Source organism: Dasypus novemcinctus, chromosome 10 (assembly GCF_030445035.2).
Source record: "Dasypus novemcinctus isolate mDasNov1 chromosome 10, mDasNov1.1.hap2, whole genome shotgun sequence".
In the NCBI taxonomy this organism is placed as follows: domain Eukaryota; kingdom Metazoa; phylum Chordata; class Mammalia; order Cingulata; family Dasypodidae; genus Dasypus; species Dasypus novemcinctus.
The window spans coordinates 46,755,840-46,780,944 of NC_080682.1; the positions used below are offsets into that span (position 1 = coordinate 46,755,840).

General features: G+C 40.3%; 1 protein-coding gene across 6 annotated transcripts in view; it reads right to left on the reverse strand.

Moving 5' to 3' along the window:
• EXT2 (exostosin glycosyltransferase 2) overlaps positions 1 to 25,105 on the reverse strand; it is a 207,166-nt gene that overhangs the window by 67,823 nt on the left and 114,238 nt on the right. For all 6 annotated transcript variants that reach the window (XM_071218083.1, XM_058305492.2, XM_071218084.1 and 3 more), the window contains 2 exons: positions 23,813 to 24,002; positions 14,682 to 14,848 (listed from right to left, as the gene is read on the reverse strand). In XM_071218083.1, the coding sequence (XP_071074184.1) occupies positions 14,682 to 14,848; positions 23,813 to 24,002 (357 nt within the window). The remainder of the gene's footprint in view (positions 1 to 14,681; positions 14,849 to 23,812; positions 24,003 to 25,105) is intronic.

Consider the following 25,105-nt stretch of genomic DNA (forward strand, 5'->3'; position numbering starts at 1 on the left):
GATCCAAACGCTGGCTGGGAACCTTGAAATACTACTTTTAAAGGCTGCCAACTCTTGATCTAAACCAGCCAACAGATAGTAGCAAATATATTGCCATCATGATTAATGTGATCTCTAGGCACCAAGAAATAAATATCATCGAAGAGGTGAGCTATAAATATACACTGGCTAGTTCATCTTGCTTTCTAGAAACTCATTTTCCCAGTCATGATTTTCTAAGGTTTAAGGGACTCCTCCGATCCTTTAAATTTTCTTTTTATTCTCCAAAATCACCAACCACTGTCAAACTTATGATTCTGCACATAGTTTTACAACTGGAAATGAAGGGTGAGCCTTCACATTTGGGAACCACAGCACAGTCTTCCTCTGAAGGCTACAGGCCTGGGCATCCTGCGGAAGCTGGGGAGTTCAGGGCCTGGATGCTTTCATTTTCCCTGGCCCTGCTCCAAGTCCTGTCCACACACCTCCTTCAAGCACGTCTATCAAAATCAAGGCAGATAAACAGCCCATCCAAGACAAATTCCCCATATCCCAGAATCATAAGCCAAATTCTGAAGCTCTGAATTCCTGAAGCTGCCAGAGTTCCCCTGCAATCAATTCCAACAAGGCAACAGGCAGCTTTTTGAACAATAGCCCTCAAACATATGGATCCTTTCAGGATTAGAGTATAGAAAATATCTCCTTTTGAAGGGGGCAGGAGGGAAACTACACATTCTTTAAACCATCAAATGTACCAACACCTCTTTAAAATAACTATCCTACTAAACTATGAGCATTAGTTCTGTGAGCATTAGTTCTTGAGGCACAGAGATACAAAGCCAGGTGGCCTTGATGGTGCTGCAGACAGGCGAGGTGCTGAGGGGAGGAGAGATGAGGGGAGGGGAGGATGGGGCACACACAGGGCAGGGTCTGGAAAGGTCTAAAGAGCTATTTCCTCACCAGGATTTCCTGTCACAAAATACAGTCTTGAGGAAAATACACTGAAACCAACTAATCTGACATATTTGCGATTGGAGTCTAGAAGGAGGAGATATACTCGAGTGGTAATACATGCCAGCAGGAAGCATACTCCCGCCTCTTTGGGATAGGGAGCTGCTAGTCCTACATCTGATGTTTCATTAATGGCTATGTAAATAAATCCTTCACTTGCTGTTTCAATTTGCTCAGTGGGGAAGAAAAAAGTGCCACTCTTATTGTAATTCCCAACTGGGTGCTTTTTTGAACAATCAGATGTTATTTCAATGTTCAGCATGCATATTTGATTTCCTTTCCTTAATATTTGTGTGACTTATTCTCCAATGGGGACTGGGAGTTTCAGAAAAGCTCTGAGAGGTCAAACTTCACTGCAGCTTCTCTCAGCACCTCCATGGGCTCCTGGCCTGCTGCTTTGGATCTTCTTTCAGCAATACTTGTTGCAGCAGCGGCACACATGAACTATTTTCCCTCCAGGTCCCACGAGTCTTGGGGGTGTAAATCAATGCAAGCTGGAGATAGGACAGACCTAGCAGATTATTCAGTTCTCCTACAGGCTGAAGACAGGGAGCCTGAAGTAATGTGGAAAATACTCCAGGGAGATAATTCTCTAAGAAAGAATGACTCACCTCTGACCAAAGTCTCCCACATGAGAACCATTCTCACAGACTCCTTCTTTGAAGGAAGTTCTGACTATACCTTTTGGCTTGGAACACTCATAGAAAAGAGCTGTTTGGCCCATCCTCCCTCCTGGAGACAACAGTCTCTATAACAGCATCTCTTCACGTACTTAAGAAAAGTGAAAAATGGAGGTAAAGGAAGATTGCTACCCTTTTCAATAGTGCACTGATATTACGGCCATGTCCAGGAAAAGAATCTCAGAAAGGAAACTCACTCAGATATAAGGCACAAGGTTCAAAAAGAGCTTAAAGCAGGGCTTCTTAACCTTTTTTGTTTCATGGACCCCTTTGCTAGTCAGGTGAAAACCACAGACCCCTTCTCAGAATGTAGCAGCTGATAGTTTTATGACACTCAACATTAGCATGTCTTTAAATTAAATTTTAGGATTATTCAAAATTACATTTTATAACTTTCCCATAATTTAAATACATAATAACCTAAAATGGTTCAACATCTGTTAAAAGGTCATTTTTGGCAAACATTTACAAATTCGAGTTTTCCCACGGCATCATAAAACCATCTCCACCGTCCTGACCAACCTTTTTGCAGGCCGTTATCCACTGCACTCAGAACACGCTATATCAAAATAAAAATCATACAAAGTCCACACTACATTGTATATTATTTAATATATATATCACACCCACACCAGCAAGTGCCTACAAGAATGTTTTATTGAATTTTCAATTCAAGCTCACAGACCCCGTGAAATCTGGTTAACTCCTGGTTAAGAACCCCTGGCTCATAGCATCAACGTCTTTAGAAACTTAATGAAGAGGGCACACCATAAGGCCTAAGAAAATTAGTCTTTAAAGCACTTTAGCTCTGGCAAGATGTTCTAGCTACACTACAACACCTTAGTGTCTGGTCCAGCATGAAGGCTGACCCAGAAGAACTTTGCCAGGTTTGACCTAGTGCTTGTCAAAAGGGGACCTGGCTCACTGGGAGCCCTGCTGTCTGCAGCACACCAGTAGCTACGTGGACAGACTCTTGGATTCAGTACTTGGTACACTCGTGCTACATTCTGTTATCCAGGTAAGAGAGGGAAATACTTGATTTCCAATCTGTACAGTCACCTCACTGCATCAGAAGGCACAAGCAGCTGAGCTAGCCATGAGGTCAAGGAATGAAAAGAAAGGTGCTGGTTCTCATGAACTACTGCAGTAATTAGATTATCCCTCCACTGCAGGTATGTGCCTTGCATTTTGGCTTTCTCCTTTAAGGACACTCCGCTTTTATTAGTCTCCAGTGCCCTAGAGGAACTCAAATTTAGGTAAGCCTCCCTTAGGGTCCATGGTCGGATGAGATAGATGGCTCCACGTATGATAAAGAAAAACCACCTTCCACAGAGACCCTCCCCAGAGCCCCAGCAAATCTGCACTCATTTTTACATTTAGGAGTCCGGGGCTTAAAGTTAGGGAGGAAGCAGTTATTTTCCCACCAGAGGGCTCATAACCACAAGTCTGTGAGAAACAGACTTTAGACCCAGTCGAAGACTGGTTTCACATTTACTTGTTCCACAGACCCAGTATCTGTGACAACTTCATTGGCAGGAGGCTAGGAGATGTCAGAACAGAAGGCCTATTTTTTAGTTCTGTTAGCTTTTAGAGGACGTTATTATGAAGTCTAATTCTATGACTGTTTTCATCTTTCAGTTCTTCCAGTGAGAGGAGAAAAGTGGGAGTTTGTTTAGAATCACAAATTATACATCTCTACCCTTCTCCCTGGATGCATACTTAAATAGCTATAAATTTTATTAATTCCGTTTAAAAGGTAACTGTTTTATATTGAGTCTCAGTTCTACAATTTCTTCAATTACCCAACCGCCTTGTCAAAAATTAAATGAGCTACAGGAAAGTTTGCTTTTTCCTTCTCCTTGGTTCTTTAATACATTCAAACACCAAGTCTACAGATTTTCCATTACCACTCTCTTAACAGGTTTTTCCTGTCTTCTGTTTGTCCTCTCTAATTCATCCTGTGATCTGTTTTTATCATATACCACCAACCTACAATACCTCTTTACTGCCGATCAATTTAAAACTTTTCAGCTAGCCTCTTGGCCCATCCATCAGTTGGCCCTTTGCTGCCTAACCAACCTAGCATCTACTGTTACCCAGAACAAAATGTCCACTCTAGGCACATCAATGTGCTTATAATTCCCTGTGCTACCACACACACCCAGTGCCTTCCCATTCTGATGCCTTTCCTCCTGGTGCTTCCTACACCAGGAAATACTATTCAAAGATGATTATATGTCCTTGTGAAAAATGTGGGGTATTCCATGCTCTAAGAAATAGACATACTTACGTCTCAAAGAATCCTGTGACTCTTTGAGAGTATATACTTGCTTTTTGCTTACACAGGAGTTGTGAACAAAATAGTACAAATAAATTCTCACAATTTATAAGCACCCAAGAGGCTGGAATAGCCTCTATCACCAACAGGATACCCATAGTAAAATAAAGAACTTCAGCATTTTTTGTACCGCACAACACAAAGTTGCTCTTAATGAATCCCCATCCCCACATGAAGTCTTGACTTTATAAACAATATTATTAGTCAAGTGCATTTCACATCTCTCAGGTGAAAAATTTTCAACACACTTTAAGTGCTACTAATAATTTTTATGGTTGGAAATGAGGATCAAAGTATGAAAGGAAAAATAAATTCACCGGTTCATATATTCAGCCAAGCCAGCACAGCTCATTTTCTGCCACATGTTTTAAACTGTCTCTTAAAGACAGAGGAGGAAAGGGGAGGAGGAACAAGTTGCATTTTATTTCCTAACTCTTTAGGTCTGAAATAAAAGCAGACAGACTTGGGGGGGAAAAAAATCAAACACTCGAGTAACACTATACACTGCTACTGCTCCCCCAGGAGTTCCTTGCAAATGAGTATCAAGAACTCAATAGATATTTTCCTGGTAAAATACATAAACAGATAAATAAATTATCCCAGGCTGAAAAGAATTCCACATCTGGTAGCTCACTAGAGCTTGTCAAACAAGTCAGAAACACGCAGGGCCAGAGAAGATCACTCTTTAGCTCCTGGTTTCAGGGCTGGAGAGGGAACGTTAAATTTACCAAAGCCCTCTGCCATCCAACAGAGAATATAGCCCATTTAAAACAGACAAATGACCCCTGGGTTTTCTTCCAATTAAATGATGATACCCAGTATTAGATCTTGAATCCAAATGTCTGTGTGTTCAAGTCACAGACACTTAGGAAAAAAAGGTCTTTCTGACATGGTCCGGTGTGTTGTTCCCAAGAACTGGTTACAGTGGACCTTTAAGGCTTATGTTAAACCTTAAAAAAGGGAACGTAACCTCTTCACACCCCAGTTTCCACAGCAATAAAGCATGGAGTGTCAGGATGATCTCGAACATCCCTTTAGGTTCTGACACTGTTTCTTTAAAAACAGAGCTTTCAACTAGTGTGCTAGGTAGGACTGGGTTTAGAGGTACACAGATAATACTGATTCCATCAGGCAATTGGCATGGGTCACGTCTATTGCAAGCAGCCTTATCTATGTGTCTATGTACTTTATGTACAGAATTAACATTAGCTATTTGTTCTATGGTTTGACAAAGGCTGGAAAAAATCACTGTTGTTGCTCTAAAAACTTCTTTCGAGAGAGGGATTCTAGAGTTTGCCACCAATTTTCAAGCTAATATTCTAGGTAGATTCCGCTCCCATGCCCATCATTCATCTTGCATCTCTTAACTCTTACAGTTGGCCCCAATTTCCTTCTCATAGCACTGGGAAGCATGTAATCTGTGAGGCAGCCTTTAGTTTCTGCAGTGTCCTTCAAGCAAGCCACGAAATCTGTGGTCTTCTAATGGTCTCAGTGAATCGACTCTTCCAAACCCTGAAGAAAAGCACTGCCTTCGAATGTCCTCACATTTGTGAAAAAACATGCTGCAAATCTGGTGCTGACTCTACATAGTGTATCTCAGAAGAGGGGTCATCAGAAACAAGAACAAAACAGTCCCTGGTTCACCACACTGTGCTCTGGTTATCTTCCATTAAAATAACTGCTGTAGGGAGTGGATGTGGCACAAACAGTTGAGTGCCTGCTTCCCACATGGGAGGTCCTGGGTTCAGTTCCTGGTGCTTCTTTTTTTTTTTAAAGATTTATTTTTTAAATTTATTTCTCTCCCCTTCCCCCTCCCCCCCAGTTGTCTGCTCTCTGTGTCCATTCACTGTGTGTTCTTCTGTGACCGCGTCTATCCTTATCAGTGGCACTGGGAATCTGTGTTTCCTTTTGTTGTGTCATCTTGTGTCAGCTCTCCATGTGTGCAGTACCATTCTTGGGCAGGCTGCACTTTCTTTCACCGGGGTGGCTCTCCTTACGGGGTGCACTCCTTGTGCATGGGGATCCCCTATGCAGGGGACACCCCTGCGCCTGGCACAGCACTCCTTGTGCGCATCAGCACAGCGTGTTGGCCAGCTCCACACAGGTCAAGGAGGCCCAGGGTTTGAACTGCAGACCTCCCATGTGGTAGGTAGACGCCCTATCCATAGGGCCAAATCTGCTTCTCCCTTGTGCTTCTTAAAAAAATAAAAAAAACAAGCAAACAGAAAAAAAAATCAACTCAGGGGAACCAGTGTGGCTCAGTGGTTGAGTGCTGGCTTCCCACATACGAGATTCCAGTTTCAATCTCCAGCCCTGGTACCTTAAAAAAAAACACCACCAAAAAACAAGAAGTGCTGTATTTTCCTTTCAACTTCTAATATGCCATAGGCCATTGCCTCCAGATATCCCTAATCCTCATGCATGCAACCTTTTATGTTTCATAGGAAAGTGAAGGAGTTTGATACCTTATATAAAGAAGCTTGACACTTTTTCACATGTAATCGTACCTAATAGGTACTGTACTTCTGATCCCTTAGAATCATTGAATCTGAAGAGATTTCAGGAAGTCAATGGGCTATTCTTCTGACTCCAGGCATAACTAGGAAAACTACTCTAGATGCTGGAAGGTGGGTGGCTTCCCTATTCTGAAAAATTCCCAAATGAGAATTGACCTTATATCTCTAGATTTAAAAAAAAAATTCTTTGGAACCACAGTAAAAAAGGTCTATGGCATTGTTTCTTTTTAATTCCCACATATTGAATACTGTGTTTAAATCATTTTTTATTTAAATAGGATAATGAATTTAAACACTATAGAAATGATAAAGGTTATAGTAAATAATAAAAGAAACAGAGATATATATCTCAGAAAGGAACAAACAGGGGATATTTTGATTATGTTAAAATTGAAGGTACTGGGATAACCAACCTTACCTAATTGATCCAGAAAGGATATTAAATCCACACCTGTGGGATGTACACTCTTTTCAGGTATACACAGAATACTTACCAAAATAAATTGATTACTAGGCCACAGAAATCTCAAAATAATAAAATCAAACCAGAAATCAGTAAGAAAAAGAAAAGTTTAAAAATTGACAAATGTTTGGAAATTAAGCAATATACTTCTCTAAAACCTATGTCTCAAGGAAATTACAATGGAAATTAGAAAATACTTTGAACTTAAGGATAATAAAAATATGACATATCAAAACTTGGGAGTATACCTAAAGCAGTGATTAAAGATAAATTAACAGTTTTAAATGCATACATACTACCTCCTGAAAGTCTCCCTGTTGCTCAAATGTGGCCTCTCTCTAAGCCAAACTCAGCATATAAATGCACTACCTTCCCCTTCCTGGTATGGGACCTGACTCCTGGGAATGAGCCTCCCTGGCACCAAGGGATTATTACCAAGCACCAACTAGCAATGAATCTGGAAAAAGACCTTGAGAAAGGGGGAAATGGTAAATTCAAATGAGTTTTTATGGCTAAGAGATTTCAAAGTGAGTTGGAAGGTCATTCCAGAGGTTATGCTTACCCAAGTCTCAGCAGGATCTCACTGACTGCCACAGTAAAGAGTCTCAAATAGCAGGGCTCCCGAGGGCTCTAGAGATAACCAGAAACTATAAGAGGGGCAGACAGCTCAGGAATTCAGCACCCTATCAGTGGGCCCTACTTTGAAATTTATGCTCTCCAGTGTAACAGAGTTAGCCTCATTTATAGGTTCTCTAACCATGGCTCTTCTGCCCCCCCCTTTTTAACCCATAATTAGCACCATACTTGATAAATATATGTCCCAGAGATGTAAATCTTTGGTCTATTCATGTGCCAGTTGAGTCCTGAATTTCAGCAGAGTTGCAACACCTATTCTCCAGTTCACTGGACTCACCCAGGACGACTAAAAAGGAGATGAAGATGGCCAACACTCATCCCAAGGAACAAGCTGCAAGCAAGATAGCTCCATCCATCCACCCCATGGGATCTAAGCCCCCTCAATTAGAAGCAGATTGGACATCACCATCCCTAAATCCTCAAGATTGGGGAACAAACAATGAACTAGACTTATTATTATTCTACTATAGACATTATTATTCTAGCAATGGAAGAATTCTTATCATTGATGTAAAGGCTGTGGTCACCAGAGGTTCTGAGGGATAGGAGAGGGAAGAAAAATGTAATATGGGGGCATTTCAGGACATTGGATTTGTCCTATATGACACTGCAGTGATGGATACAGGCCCTTCCATATTTTGTCATAACTTACAAAATTGTGCAGGACAAAGTGTAATCTATAATGTAAGCTGTAGTCCATGGTTAGTAGCAATGCTTCAATATGGGTTCATCAACTGTAACAAGTGTACCACACTAATAAAGGATGTTGTTCATGTGGGAAAGTGTGGGAGGGGGAGGGAAGGGGGCATATGAGAATCCCTTGTATTTTTAATGTAATATTTATGTAATCTAAAGCTTCTTTAAAAATTAAAAAAAATTATTAAAAAAAAAACTTTTAAAAAATGCAAATTAAGAAAAACAAATGTTGAGAAGAATGACCTAAAGCTATCATCTTAAAAGGTGGAAAAATTACAGGAAATTAAATTCAGAAAAAGAGTAAGAAATCAGTAAAGAAAAGAGCAGGAATATATGAAATACAAAATTTTAAGAAAAGCAACAAAATTTAAAAATGGTTCTTTGTAAAGATTATAACATTGATAAACCTCTAACAAGACTGAGCAAGAAAGAAAAAATAAAATTTGCCAACATTAGGAATGAAAAAAGGCACATCATTACAAATCCTATAGACTTAAAATAATAATTAGAATATTATGAATAACTTTATACCAATACATTTTACAATTAGAAGGAAATGAACAGATTCCTTGAAAAACGTGACATCAAATGAACAAAAAAAGAAATATTAGTATTCAAGCCATTAAAAGAAAGTGAATCTGGGAAGCAGATGTGGCTCAACTGATAGTCTGCCTACCATATAGGAGGTCCAGGGTTCGAACCCGTGTGGTAAGCTGGCCCACGCGCAGTGCTGCTGCGTGCAAGGAGTGCCATGCCATGCAGGGGTGTCCCCCATGTGCAAGGAGTGTGCCCCACAATGACAGCTGCCCCACACAAAAAAAGCTCAGCCCACCCAGGAGTGGCACTGCACACACGGAGAGGTGATGCAGCAAGATGATTCAACAAAAAAGAGACAGAGATTCCCGGTACTGCTGAGAATGTAAACAGACAGAGAAGAACACACAGTGAATGGACACAAGAGAGTGGACAACTGGGGGTGGGGGAGAGAGAAATAGATAAATCTTAAAAAAAAAAAAAAAAAAAAGTGAATCTGTAATAAACATGCAAGGGTGCTGATTGAGAACAAGGGAGCATGGATGGGTCCTGGGAGAAGAAAGTTATAAATATCAACTATGGTCTTGTGACCAAGTTACAGAGACAAGAAGGATGATATGAGAATTTTCGACTTTATTTATGTGCATATATATATATATACTCGCATATATAAGCCAATTTATTTTTCTCTTCATTTTTCCAATTATTATTCAATGTAAGAATTATCATTATGGTTAACTTTATCATTCATTCTTGGAGTGGATGGTGTTGACTCAGCTGCTTGGATCTGTAGGTTTATGTCCTTTGCTAAATTTCGGAGGTTTCAGCTATTGTTTCTTCAAATATTTTTTCTGTTCTGCATTTTTCTCTTTTCCTTCTGGGACTCTGATGACACAAATGTTACATCTTTTGTGACTGCCCCTTCAGTCTCTGAGACTCTGTTCATTTTTATTCAATCTGTTTTCTCTTGTTGTTCAGATGGGTCATTCTTACTGATTGAACTTCAAGTTCACTGATTCTTTTGTGTTATCTCCATTCTCTCATTGAGTCCATCCAATGCGTTTTTGATTTCAGGCACTGTAATTTTCATTTCAGTTCTGAAATTTCCATTTGGTTCTTTATATCTTCTATTTCTTAGCTGAGACTTTTCTATTTTTCCATAGTTTCAACAGTGCTCATAATTGCTTACTGGAACATCTTCATGATAGCTCTTTTAAAATCCTTGTCAACTAATTCCAACATCTTTGTCATCTTGTATCATTTGTTGATTAACTTTTCTCATTAAAGTTGAAATTTTCCTGGTTCTTCATGTAGTAAATAATTTTGGATTGTATCCTGAACATTTTGTTTTTTCTTTTCAAAATTGTTTTGGTTATTTGAGGCTCTTTGCATTTTCACATGAATTTTAGAATCAGCTTTTCAATTAAAAGGAAAAAAAAACCTCCTGGGGTTTTGATTGGAATTGTATTGTATTTATAAGTCAATTTGGGGAGAACTGTTATCTTAATAATAATGACTCCTCTGACCCATGAACATGGTATTCCCTCCATTTAATTACATCTTAATTGCTCTCAACATTTGTGGTTTGCCATGTACCTATCTTTCACTTCTTTTGCCGTATTTATCCTATATGGTTCGTATTTTTTATGCAATTATAAATAGCATAGTTTTTTAAAATTTCAATTTCTGATATTTTGCCAGTATATAGAAATATTTATATTGATTTATGCATATTGATATTATATCCTCTGACCTTGCTAAATTAGCTTATTCTAGTAACATTTGTGCAAATTCCTTTGAATTTTCCACATAAACCAGAACTGTCTGATAAAACTGAAGAGTTCTATATATACGCTGTACAATAAGACAGCTACAAACCACACTGAGCACTTGAAATGTGGCTACTGCAACTGAGGTACTGAGTTTTAAATTTATTTATTTAAATTTAAATAGCTATATGTGGCTAGTGGCTTCCACCTTGGATAATGCAGACACAGATCCTGTTTGGGAATAGAGACAGTTTTACTTCTTCCTTTCCAATCTGTATGGCTTTTACTTCATTTTCTTGCCTTATTACATAAGTCAGAACTTTGAGTACAATGCTGAATAGAAGTTTACAAGAATACATTTTGCCTTGCTCAAGATCTTAAGGTTCAGGGAAGCAGACTTGGCCCAGTGGTTAGGGCATCGGTCTACCACATGGGAGGTCCACAGTTCAAACCCCGGCCTCCTTGACACGTGTGCAGCTGGCCCATGCGCAGTGCTGATGCACACAAGGAGTGTCGTGCCACGCAGGGGTATCCTCCACGTAGGGGAGCCCCACATGCAAGGAGTGCGCCCTGTAAGGAGAGCCACCCAGTGCAAAAGAAAGTGCAGCCTGACCAGGAATGGTGCCGCACACACGGAGAGCTGACACAACAAGACGACGCAACAAAAAGAAACATAGATTCCCGTGCCACTGACAACAACAGAAGTGGACAAAGAAGATGCAGCAAATAGGCACAAAGAACAGACAACCGGGGTGGGCGGGGGAAGGGGAGAGAAATAAATAAATTAAAAAAAAAAAAAAGATCTTAAGGTTCAAACAATTTGTCTTTCACCATTAAGTATGATGTTAGCACTAGATATTTTAAATAGATGCCCTTTATCAGACTGAACAAGTTTCTTTCTTTCAGTTTGCTGAGAGTTTTTTTACAAATCATGAGTGGATACTGAATTTTATCAAACACCCTTTTCTGCATTTAATAAGATGATCAAGTCCTTCCTTTCTTCCTCCCTTCCTTCTAGGTTATGGCATCAAAAATGGGATTTAGCGGCACCACCATCTTCTGCTTTCTGATTGAACACTAAACTGGCTACCCTCTCTAGGAGAGAAATGGTTCTTCTGAGAATGTAAACAACAAACAACCTTTCCCATCAACCATAACAGAATCATTAATGGAATAATTACAGTAGTAGTAATAGCAGAAGTAATAAGAGCAGCAGCAGCTATCATGGCATATCTAAAGTAAAGTGTCTAGCATACAGACCACCACACAGAAAGTACATCTTCTGAGCATTCTCCATGTGGCAGGCACTAAGTAATTTTATCCAATGCATGGAATAACCTCATGAAGTGGATAGTTATTGCCATTTCCTATAATAAACCAAGACCCAGAGAGGTTAAATAACTTGTCCAAGGTCATAAATTGGTCAGTGTCAGAGAAGAAGTCTGGGTCCAGAGCTATCCTAACTTTGAAGCCCAGACAATTACTAGGCAAGAAATAACTTCATAAAGTTACATGGGCGGCAGACTTGGCCCAGTGGGTAGGGCATCCATCTACCACATGGGAGGTCCACGGTTCAAACCCCGGGCCTCCTTGACTCGTGTGGAGCTGGCCCATGCGCAGTGCTGATGTGCGCAAGGAGTGCCCTGCCACGCAGGGGTGTCCCCCGCATAGGGGAGCCCCACGCGCAAGGAGTGTGCCCTGTAAGGAGAGCCGCCCAGTGCGAAAGAAAGTGCAGCCTGCCCAGGAATGGTGCCACACACACACACAGCTGACACAGCAAGATGACGCAACAAAAAGAAACACAGATTCCCGTGCCGCTGACAACAACAGAAGAGGACAAAGAAGACGCAGCAAATAGACACAGAGAACAGACAACTGGGGTGGGGGGGGAGGGAAGAGAAATAAATAAATAATCTTTTTAAAAAAATAATAAAGTTACACGATGAGACCGACGCACTGCCTACTGCACTAAGAAGGTGCTTTGGGAAGTGGCTGTGGCTCAAGCAATTGAGCTGCTGTTTACCATATGGAGGACCTGGGTTTGATCCCCAAGACCTCCTGGTTTAAAAAAAATGTTACAATAATGCACCAATGATAGGGATGCCTGAGAAATCTATTTGTTGTCCTCAGCATTAAAATAATTTAACGTTGGACAAATGATATGATGATGGCTTTACTAAGTACTACTTTTTATGATCAGTGGTCTCTTAAAATTTCATGCAGGATAAAATCTTCAGGGAAGACAGCATTATGGATTTCAATCAAGCCCAACTCTTCCACTTATTAGCTGTACGACTTAAGTTACCTCACTCACCTTGCTGCATCTCAGGATAAAAAGAGAAAAACAATCTCTGCTTAGGTTTGGGAAAACATCATAAATAATATATATGAACACACAGGACCTTGCTCCTTCTATAACATCTGGAGAAGCTTCCAATTAAGGGAGACAAGGCAATTTTATGGTCCCAAGCCTTTGATATGGTGATGTGGAATCAAAAACAGTATCAGAGGTGAGAGAGGAAGATTCAAGCTCAGTCGCTCTAAGTTTCATACTTTCTCTCATTGACACATTTTTTTGTTGCTTCAATTTATCACTCAAGTTTGAAAGAGATCCCGGTAAATTATTTAATCCACAACTTTGTTTTCATTAGGCTTCCTCTCGACCAACTTAAAACACAGAAAGAAGAGGAAGCACTCTTTCCATCCTAGTGATATCATTCTGAATGTTCTCTCTTTCCATCTCTCTTTTGCCACCATATAAATACTGGAACAGGCTGAAGCCATTATATGCAACAATTGGTCTTTTTTGCCATGATCTGGCTAGAGAAAGAGTAGGTAATTTGCTTTAAAAAAAATATGAATGCTAGTCTATTAAAATCACGCAACACCCTGAATGTGATGATGTAAAAGTCACATCCTGTGATTGAAAATAAATCCAAAAAGGTGAACATGTGTTTTGGTAGCTACTCTCAAGCCTTTCATTGGCCAATAATCATTATCAATCAGTGTGCCACATAACATCCTATTTCCTAACAATTTTGTTTATACTCAAATAGAGGTATACTGAAAAAAAAAAAATGAGGCAAAGCTGAGCTATTAAATGTTGATGACTGTGGTGATTCCCAACTCTTCCCCTTAAAATCTCCCTTTTCATATGAGTCTGAAAATAAATCTCTACAATAGATATATGTACTAAACATGGCTTCATGTAATAAAATTTCATGAATTGCTTAAGAACCCCACATACAACTAAAGAAGATGGCTACTTTGCTCTCTCAAAGGCCAGGTGACCTTAGGGGATATATTTTACCACTTTCTCCTGTGCCCAGCTGCAGCTAATTGATTTACGTGTTCTCTTCTGCTGGGTCTGATACCGCCATTACAGCTTCGCAGCCACGGGCCTCTGCCTGTCTGCATCTCCTGCCCATCCTCCCTGACAGGGCTCATCAATTCCTATTGCTTTTCACCAGGCCTCGGCTCTGGCACTTTCCCCTGGGGAGACCTTTACCGGTCTCCGTACTTAACCCCTGAACCCAGCCTAATCTGTCAGCTGCATTGAATGAAGAGTGATAGAAAATGTTTCTCCCTAAAGACAGGCAGCCAGCCTCTCCACTTAAAGCTCACAAAGAAAGCCATCAACAGGATCTGCTTTCTGTTTGTCAGCGTTGCCAGCTTCTTCACATACTGATGTTTTTATTGTTGCCATGCCCAGCTGCTTGAATCAGGGGAAGTACTATTCAAGGAGACATGGATTAAGTGCTTATTAAAGGCTATAGATGCTCTTTTGAAAATGTCCCCTAGGACTCTCCTTGGGAGTTCCCAAAACAAGTGGAGGTAATGGTTGTCATTTTAGAATAGGATTTCCCCAAAGTTTCAAAGAACAGCTTCATAATCGACAGTCTTAAGGCACAGCATTTGGACTCTATGGGAAGAGTTTAGAAATTATGACTTTAGTGAATGAAAAATAATATATCTTTTTTCTTCTTTTTTTCAGGAAAGACAAGCAATAATATGCAATAAATAATAAATATGCAAATACACTTTTTAAAAACTCCTTACCTCATAACCAAACTGTAGTTCGTCAGAGGTCAGCATAATGATATCATCATCAATGGCCAGGACAGCCTCTGTCTCAATTTCATCATACGGAAAGAAACGGTTACTCAACTTGTTTTCAGCAGTTCTCACAACTTTTAATGGGACCCGGATTTTAGGCCAAAGAGAATCTAGAAAAAGAAAAAGAAGCTATATATTACTCTTCACCCAGGCTGAGGAGATCAAAGTGGTGAAGGCACCATATCGCAACGAGATGGAAGAATTACCTTGCATCTATGCCTCTCATTAAATCCAAAGGTGCATAGTAGGCAAGGGGTGATTCTTAAGTATGCATTTTAAAATAATTTGTATATTTCTATTTTTTCTAGCCTCTCTAAATCTTTACAATATGACTAATTCTCAATACTTTCTTAACAGGAAGGCACACATTGGCATCAACTCACAATTGAACAGGCAGAGAAGCAAGATGACTTAACCAGGATCATAGTAACAGCCAGAGGACTAGATGTGGATTTGTCTCATTCTCAGGACCATGTTTTTAATATCAGAACTCCAACAGTTCTGTAAAATACGTTCAGGTAGGTACACCCCTGCACAAAACTTGCTTGCAGCTCTGCTAGGAAATGCAATTCACTGTTCTGCAGATGTCTGCCTCAATGTGCCCCATCCCTAGAATGCAATCAAAGCAGCTATCAGTGTTGTTAAAATCGGCCCCTCACAAAAGTGTGTTTCACTGAGTAAATGCAGCTTTCTTAACTCAGTGCTTTATCCCCTCCCCAGACCCTCCCCTCAGATTCACAGAGTTTAGTTTCTCATTATGACCAATCTAGAGAGTAAATATCAAATTTCTGGGCCCAATTATGTGGGGTTTCCTAGTATACTAAAGAAACAGCAACCCATGACTTCTCTTACATTTTTTTCCATTCTACTTTGAAATGATTGAAGCAATTCAACCACAAGTCCTTTATTTTAAAATGCTGCATTTAGTATTGCATGAAATGAATACTTCTTTGGTAAAGTACCCATCTCCACAGACCACAGGGTTCTTGAAAGAGGGCAGTTTGTTCTTTATGCAACATTTGTTAGATGAGAATAGGAATGCTAGGTATCATACTGCTTTCAAAAACTCTCTCATGTTTGTGGGGAAATCTGGTTTTTGTAGGTCTTGAAGCCCCAAAATGCCTGTGGTCACTCCACCATCACCAAACTAAAGGGGAAGTATGACAAAGGGAAAGTCAGAGGAGGAAAAGGCTGTCTTAACTGACTGTGGATAAAATATCTCACTTCTGCACTTTACAATGGTTCCATGCAATACATTGCTAGCACCCTTCAGAGTCTTAGAAGGGACGTGTGCAAATAAGACATCCTATAGTTAAAGAATACATCCACACTTAAAGAAGGTCATGGCACAGACCCTAAAAAAGTTGTCACTTCCAAAAGAAGCATGTTGGGAAAGGACTGAACCGGAGACCAGTGAAGTGATCTTTGGGTGACTGCCTTTTAATCAATAACAATACTGCATCTTATAATGCAGAATTACATCACCAGTAAATATCTTTGGAATAAATGAATGGTCACAGCATAAGGAGAGAGAGAGAGAGAGAGAGAGAGAGAGAAGGGAACATTCATTAAGCAACTTGTATATGCCAGAAACTTTAACCATGCAATGTCATTCAATTCTTCTGACAAGTCCATGGGGCAAAATTATTTACAAAGTAGTATTTTTAAAGGCTCAGAGAGCTTAAGCAACTTATTCAGTGTCACACAGCTAATAAATGATAAAGATAGTAATTGAACCTAAGTCTGTTTAGCATCTAAGACCAAATTAAAAAAAAAAAAAAAGGCCAGATACAGGGGAGGAGATGAAGCCCAGTGGCTGAGCACCTGCTTCCCATGTACAATCTCCTGGATTCAATCTCTGGTATCCCCTAAAAAAAAAAAAAAAAAAAAAAAAAAGACCAAATAGGACCTGTACCATCCACTGCAGCTTGAACATTCTGTTTCTTTAGGTCTGGAACAAAACTGTGAAAGTTTAATAACTTTTACCAGCAATCATCCTTATTCTTGCTTGCTTCCCATTCCCTCTTCCAGATAAAGAAACCCCCAACATGAATCTACTGTCCTCAAATCCTTATGAAACATGAATAAATTATCATATCTGTAGTGAAGCGGTTATAGCTCTAACAAATAAACCAGCATTGTCTCAAGATTTTTGGTCTCAGCATCCCTTTACACTATTAAAAATTACTGATATGCGATATATATATTTGTGCTAGGAATTAATACAGAACATTCTAAAACACAAGACTACACAATACACATGCCATTAGTTGCCTGAGTACAGCCTCTAAAAAAGACCATTGTATACTTGCAAAAGAATAGAAGAGTAGAAAAAGGCAAATAATGCCTTAATAACATTATGAAAATAACTTTGACTTTGCAGACCCCCTAAAAGGGTCTCAGGGATGTCCTGGACCACACTTTGAGAATGTTAGGCTAGACTCTGTGTTCAGATTACGTACCACAAGATAAGAGAAGTACCAGCAAACTGGAGAAGAGTCTGGAAGGAGAAATCAGAATAGTGCAGGTATTTGAATATAGGATTTATAGAATGATTAAGGAAACTAAATGTGCCAGTTATCAATTTATTGTCTCTCAGCTTCAACTCCACCCTTTACTGTCCTGTTTGTGCTACTGGTATTGGACCCCATGAAGTAAACTTCTCCTTTGTCAGCGGGCACAAAGTTAAGGCTTTGTCAGTAGAGGGCGCTGGAGAGAAAATGCAGAAAGAAGGGGCTTTTCTTCCCCGTTCTGGTGGGCTTCTTCACTTATTCCTTCAGTACTCGGTCAGCAGGCAGGGAGCCAGTGGCACTTAGCTCCAGCGAGTTGAAGTGGCACCCCCAGAGGTAGCTTCCCAGCAGGTTCCGTGGGCACCCCAGCTAGCTTCCCAATGAGTTCAAAAGCACATTGCAGGCAGCTTCCTGGCTAGTTCTGCAGGTATGCCCACCAGCAACTCAGATGAAGTTCTTGCCGTAAAAGGCTTCCCAATGAGCTCCACCAAGGCCCCAGAGAGTTTCCCAGCGAGTTCAGCCAACACCCCCTGGCAGTTTCCTCTTCAGTTCAGTGGGCATCCCAGGGGCCAGCCTGAGCCTGTGGCACCTCAGCAAACTTCACCATCCAGTAGGCTACAGCCACATTCTCTCCAAGCAGAACTGAATCTCAGTCCAGGGGAGGAAGGCGTTCTGCCAAGTTTATTTCCTGTAATCTTCGGAGTTCTCTTTACCCTGAAGGAGTCAATCTCCTATTACTAAGAATTTTTTGTATCATATTTACTTGTTTAAATTACTGTGTGGTTTCTGTCTTCTAACTGGACCCTGATTAATACTCTAGGGATAATAAAGAAGGGTTATCTAAAAAATGAATTGTTCTCTATGGCCTCTAGAGTCAGAACCATGCCCAAAAGCTGGATAGAAGTTCAGGAAAATTGATTAAGACTCAAAACAGGTAAGTACTTTCTGATGATCTAAACTGTCTTAAGATGGAATGAAAAGCCTTCAGCAATACAAGGTGCCCTTTAACTTGAAATGTTCTACCTTAGGTCAGATTTCTACTGGACATCAGATGAGAGACCAAAACATATTATAGAAAGGGCAGCTTTGGGAAGAGCTTCAAAACAGCTTCAAATCGCAGGTCAGCCACTTACTAGCCATGTGATCTTGTACAAGTTAAATACTCTGAAACTATTTCTTAATTCATGAAGATGGAATAATAACGTGGTTGACAACAAGGATGGATGTGAGTGTACTTAACACTACAGTGACCAGCACTTGGTAGGCATTCAATAAATGCTCACACTACTTTCCCTTGAAAGTTTGTGGCTATTACAGAGTCAAAGGAGTTTTTGAACTTTGGGTAGTGGTGAAGTGGTACATTTTAGAGCTGGCACCACTCTGACAACTCAGCAGCATACCTCTAGCATGGACTTTCCACGTTCACTTTTAGATAAGCAGAGTCTCTGCCTTAATCCTCTGGAACTGAGAGAGCCTAAACACACTAATGAAACAAAAGTATATAGAAATGCTGCCATGTTAATTCCACAACCAGCAAAAGCTCCTCTTTTTCCAACATGTACAAAAAATAGGTGAGCTACTTTTATAGATATTCCTCTCCTCTGGCTGGGATTTGGATTTTCACTTGGGGAATGTGTGCAGCATGTGCAGTCCACAGATAGTTTTCACATTCTTTACCTGTCTGTATCTGAAAGAATTACTTCAAACAATGCCCATAAAGTACTCACTTGCCCTTGTAGAGTCTTTGATGAGGGAAATTTGGGGGAGTGATGAAGGTCAAAAAGGATGAAATGGGGTACAGATGGAAAGAGAATAAATCATGGCTTTTTTAGGAATGTAATTACTTTACCCTGATCTAAGTTAGGTCTGGGTAGCCAAAAGTTAATTTTTGGCAAAACAAGTTTCATCAGCTTTCTGGGAACTATCACTACCACAAGGCAGGACTTAGGCATTCCCAGTTTCTTGTTTTCACCTTTTCAAATGAAATAACTTTCAAGAAGAGGAACTTCCATTCTCTTAGGCTCTAGTATTCCTTCTGAGGTCAGGGATGAGAGGACAGTGATCAAAATTTAAGCATTATAACTACACTCTGTCCTTAAAGTAGATAATGTTGATTGGGATTTTGATTCTGGAAATGTTATCTTGAAGGAAAAAAAAAAAAAAAGAACCGGAGTGACAGAGGGAGAAGGGAACACGAGGTAGGAAAGAAGAATTTAAGTGAGAAATAAAAGAGATTTTTTTCTTCCATCGTATTTTTAAAAGAATAGATTTACTTTTCTGTCTGTCTTTTGAGTCCTTGATAGGGACCTATTTCTTCTACATAATCACAAATCAGAGAACTCACAAAGCATGATGATTTTTCCTACTAATATATGGTAATTTAAATAAATTAACTGTGTGACTTAGTGCAAAAGCCATGAACTTTGGATCCAGAGACTTGAGCTTATTTCTGGCTCTGTCCTTTGCAGCTTTGTGATTTAGGCAAATACTTAACTATCTGAGTTTTATTTTTCTCATATGTAATATGGGGATAAAAACAGCTTCCTGCAGGGTTGTCCTAAAGATTACAGATAGTATATATACTTAGTTCAGTTCTTATTCTTAGTATATAAAATATACAGATACAATAACATCCTATCATTATTTTCATTTTCAAAAATGGATTTCTGTAGAGACCTATGAACTTTACTTCTCTACTAACAACTCAAAGACATCTAGACAGGAGGATACAGAGATGACCCCAGGGGTGTGGAAGGAGGCAGAGTCACAACCAGGCCCTTACTCTATTGCCTAGACTAGGTGGGTTTTCTCTTGCCTTATTCTTTTTTTTTTTTTTTTTAAGATTTATTTATTTTTCTCCCCTCCCTCCATTGTCTGCTCTCTGTGTCCATTTGCTGTGTGCTCTTCTGTGTCTGCTTAGGACCTTCTGGAGTGGGAGAGAGGTGATCATTCTCTTGTGCCACCTCAGCTCCCTGATTTGCTAAGTCTCTTATTGTCTCTCCTCTGTGGCTCTTTTTTGCTGTGTCATCTTGCTGCGCCGGCTTTCCACGTTGGCCGGCACTCCTGCATGGGGCAACACTCCACATGGGCCAGCTCACTGCTCGGGCCAGCGTGCCTTCACCAGGAGGTCCTGGTATCGAACCTTGGACCTCCTATATAGTAGACAGGAGCCCAATTGCTTGAACCACATCCACTTTTGTGCCTTATTCTTTTATATTCTAAGTGGAACAGTATACGCTTGTATATTATGTCCTGTCTTATGTCTTGAGTCTGTAGCAGGCAAAATAGAAATGCCATCATCCATTCACACACAGTAATCTGAAAAATCTGGTTTTCCAAACATATTGCTAAATTTAAGAAAAACCGCTAAGCCAGGTGACCTGATAACTTCACATTATGTGCTTTAGTCCAGCTCAAAGGAGAGAAAGAACTCCCTGTGTCAAGGAGTAAAATAAAAAACAGTATATTGATTAACTGTTTTTTCTATGTTGGATGCAGAGATGTAAGCAAAGAGAATTTTTCTCAAATTTGGCAAAGATACTATAAAATGTTCAGGTTGACTGATGATGACCCCAACCTCGTTCTGCCAATCACTGTGACAAGCACAACCACAGATTCACAAAACAAATGATCAGATTATCTCCGGACAAACCGTGGGCATACAGCTGGTCCCTACAGCGCTAGCACTGAGCCCCTAAGGAGGGCAGAGCTGCTGCTTCTACTTCCTGTTGCCTCCTTTGGGCTGACAATCCTGACAGACTCAGACAATTCCATTCTGCCTACTAAGGACTAAGACACAATTCGAGGTTGAAGGGCTACTGAGATTAGTTCAAATTCAAAACTGAAATCAGTAAAAACAGAAGGCTGATTTAAACCTATATGAAATGTACAATGTAACAGCTTCCCTCAACACTGAGGCCAGAGTCCAAGGCAAATAACCTCTAAATCCATCAGGTTTGGGAATTGTTGAGTTGGGGAGGGAGGAAAGCAGTGGCCTGCCTTTTTATCTGACAGAATTCAAAACCAACGTGATGAAAGCTCACTGGAAATTTCTATCGCCTAGTCTAAGTATTTACTTAAACTTCAAACCCAGCAATTTAGACTTAAAATGTAACCAAAAGAAAAAAGTATTTGGTTGGGTTGGAGAGTTAAAAAGGTGGGGGAAGGGGGTGACATTTCTGCCTACACTAATACTCCCAGCAGCAGACATGTTAACCACAATATTTATTTTAGTAAATGCAGAGAAAGTGAAAAACACCACTTTCGCCTCTAGTATTTCAAAGCCTTGGATTTGCTTTTTTTGAAAATACATATATTACTAATGCTGTACATGAAAAATCAGATGAATGTGCTGGCATTAGGACCAGAGCTGACAGCCCCATTTACCAAGTGAACAAACACCCCACAGAAGATTAAACATGGTTCATGTTCTCCCCAAACAACCACGCTGCCAGAGCCAGAGCCCTGACCTAAAAACCACTGTTCAAAAAAAGTTGGTCCAGTCTCTGAACGTGTCAAAATTAGGGCCTCATCAGTTGAGGGTTCTCTTTCCTCCCTAGAGCCAAAATATTAAAAAAATAAACTAAACTCTTGGTCATAAAATTAACCACTATATTTTAGTAGGGTCTACCAAAAATTAAAACTGAATGCCCAGCTCTATAACCTAGGTTGTGCTTAGGGCTTTTAGTTATGCCAAAGTAGGAGCTGAGAACATGAAGGAATAAAAAGATTTCTACTTTCTCATAGTTTGCAACAATGCTTGCCCAAAAGAAGTAACTCAAATCCACAAAAAATGATTCATCTTAAGCCCAAAGTAACTAAACAAAGTTTATAAAAAGAAGCTCCTTTTGCATTTAGCACCAGAATTCACAACACTGTCTATCCATGCAGGATGGCAGTGGTGGGGGTAGGGGGTGGGGAGGGCTGAGAGATGCGCTCTGAAAGCTGGTGGCTGTTGCATGCAGGAGCAAATGCACGAGTGTGAATGCAGCATGAAGCGGAACACAACAGGCCACTCCAGATCCAAAGTGGGATATATAGCCTTCCTTCTCAACAGAAGACTAGTCACCAATGCAGAACCCTCCAATTCACTTCACTCTTGGGAAGGCAGCCAGTACTGATGACTCCAATTCAGCTGTCCGAGAACCTCTCCAATTTCCCTTCATACACAGCTCCTTTTTGTTTTCTCTACTGTTTCCTTCCTTTTTGACAGCCTCTTCCTCATGTCTTAGATGGTGCTAACACCTTCCCCTTTTTCTTTTACCGCTTTCCTTTCCTTTTACAAAGGAAAACAAAGGAAAACCCCAGAAAATTGGTACTACTATAGAATTGAGAGAGGAAAAAATTTTTGCATAAAAAGATAGTTAATAAAACAAAACAAAAAACACGGTTACACTTCAGGGCATAAGATAGAGGACTTTTGTTTAAAACAACTAATTTTGTTTAAAATAACTAATTTGTTATTCCCTAAATATAAAATGGAAAATATATGATACTCTCAGAGTGCAAAAATCCCACTAGGAAATGTCTTTAAATGTTCTGGGAGGAACTAAAGAACTTCCTTAAGGCATATTTCGATTCACCTAACACAGCCAGAAATAAATAACGGTCTTCTTCCAGCCTAGATACAGACCTATGATTGGTAGCTTCCAGAGTTGACTATCCCCACTTTAATATAATCAATTAAAAGGGAATAGCCATAAAAAGGGCAGGTACTACTGTTGGGCAATAAACTAGACCTTATCGGTGACAGTGGTGCACATTACAAACTTCAAACTCATTCCTTGCTCTAATCCATCAGAAACTTCCTGGTTTTAATAGGCTATTAAAGGCAGGAGCTTTGAAGTCCCCAGGATTAGGATCACTAATAGACAGACTGAACGAGAAACTAAATGCAGGTGGAACATACTCTATGTGCCTCGAATTAAAAACAAATCCAATTACTCAAATAGTCCTCAGCCTTAGCTGCCGTTCAGGAGATTACAGGGTGGCCAAGGAAAGGAACATGGTGATTAGGGACAGCCCCTGGGAGCTCCAGAGAAGGCTCACTTTAAGGAGTTAACTGGAAGCCCGGCCTGGGCATGCCTGCTGAACTTTTCCAATTCAGATGTGAGGCCATTCCTTTTTTTTTGAAGGGGAGCCCAGTATCACAGCAGAGATAAGGAAGGAAAAACTAATGCCTTTTAAACTGAGTTTCCATGTAAACAAATCAGCTGAGATGGCCAAGGAAGCCCTGATCTGTTTTCCCAAGGCTGATGGCCTTTGATCCTGTGATTCCTAAGCCTCAAACACTTGTGGCTACAGAGCATGCCATGGGCTTAGAGTTAAATAGGCCACCCTAGAACAAGAATGAGATGACTGAGAAAATTGGAGTCATGCTGCCTCAGAAATGGCATTGTTCTGGAAAGAAAGAAAGAAAGGGAAAAAAAAAAAAAAAACCACAGGAAAATTCATTTAAAATGAAGGATGCAAATAATATAGTCATTCAAAATTCCTCCAGCTGAGAGCTGCACTGAAGGCCAAAGCAGGCCTCTCCTGAACACATCATTTCCTCTCTCTTCTTACCTTCTGGAGGGTTTTTATTCTGATTATTCCAGACAACTAGAAGCTTGGAAAGACTGGGCACTTTAGATACTTCTGTGATGACCCGGAAGAGGCTCTCTACTCGGTCGTAGGTGAGGACGATGGCAGTGAAACCTTGAGACTGTGGTGGGATCAGTGGGAGGAAGAGTGGGTTACTCACACTGCTCCATTTCTGCAAGAGAGCAAATTAATTTGGATCAGGGAAGGATCTAGTAACAATGGGGCTGATCTCTTTCCCAACATTATCAATAAACCTGAACTTGAGAGATTTGGTGGTTTTTACATGATCAATCCAAGAGTTAAGCAACTGTTTAAAGTCTTCCCCTCTTCAAAGTTTGTGTGGATTCCCTTTTATTAAGTCTCACTCTGATACCAATGAAAAAGGAGCAGTGAATTTTTGCAACTCAGAAGAGATTTCTAGTTAAAGATGCATATTAAACACATGCACTTATCAGGCCCCACCTGATTAGAAGTGTGGAATGAGAAGACTCAAGGCCTCATACTCTCATGGAAGCTTTGAACAATGAGCAAGAACTGGCAGAAACATCTTTCTCAGAGCTCCAGAAAACAGTTAGAGGACTACAGTAACAGGGAAAGCACCAAGAAAAAAAGCTACTTAAAAAAAGACTGGTCCCTTACCTACCCCCTTGCCAGCTAAGCATGGAGCTGCCCCGTTCCCAGTGAGGAACCCTGGTCCTGGTTCAGGGGAGCAGAGTAACCTTTGTGCACATACTAGGAGCATGTATGTCTGGCCCAATCTGTCTGAGGGACTCACTGTTCCCTAACTTGCCTTGCATATAGAAGGTGTTTCAGAGAGCTCTCCGACAGACTATGGAGGGACAGCAGTCAAGTGCCTGCCTGGGATAACGGACTGATGGCTGTAGGGCATACAGTGCAGTGCCCCCAGAACCATGAGGAAACTGTTTCCTATGGAAGAGAGGATATTCAAGACTGTGTAAATGGGGGCATACCCAGGGCCAAATGTGCAACCCCAAGACAAGATGCATGTGCAGAAAAGGAACAGGGAGGCCCCTATATTTTGATCTGGAGCTATTCTATTAACTCACTGTATGGATAAGTCCTGAAGGAAAGTACTCAACACAGGTCAATCTGCAAAGACTGGGAAAGGTATTTTCTATTTTCCCTTCTTCATCTCTTTTGTTAGTTTCTAGCATTCAAGGAAAGCTCTGTCATAACACTAGGTGGATACTGGCTTAAGGAACAGACACCTCAGAGTGTATAAATTCCAGCAATAACATATTAAAACATTAAAAT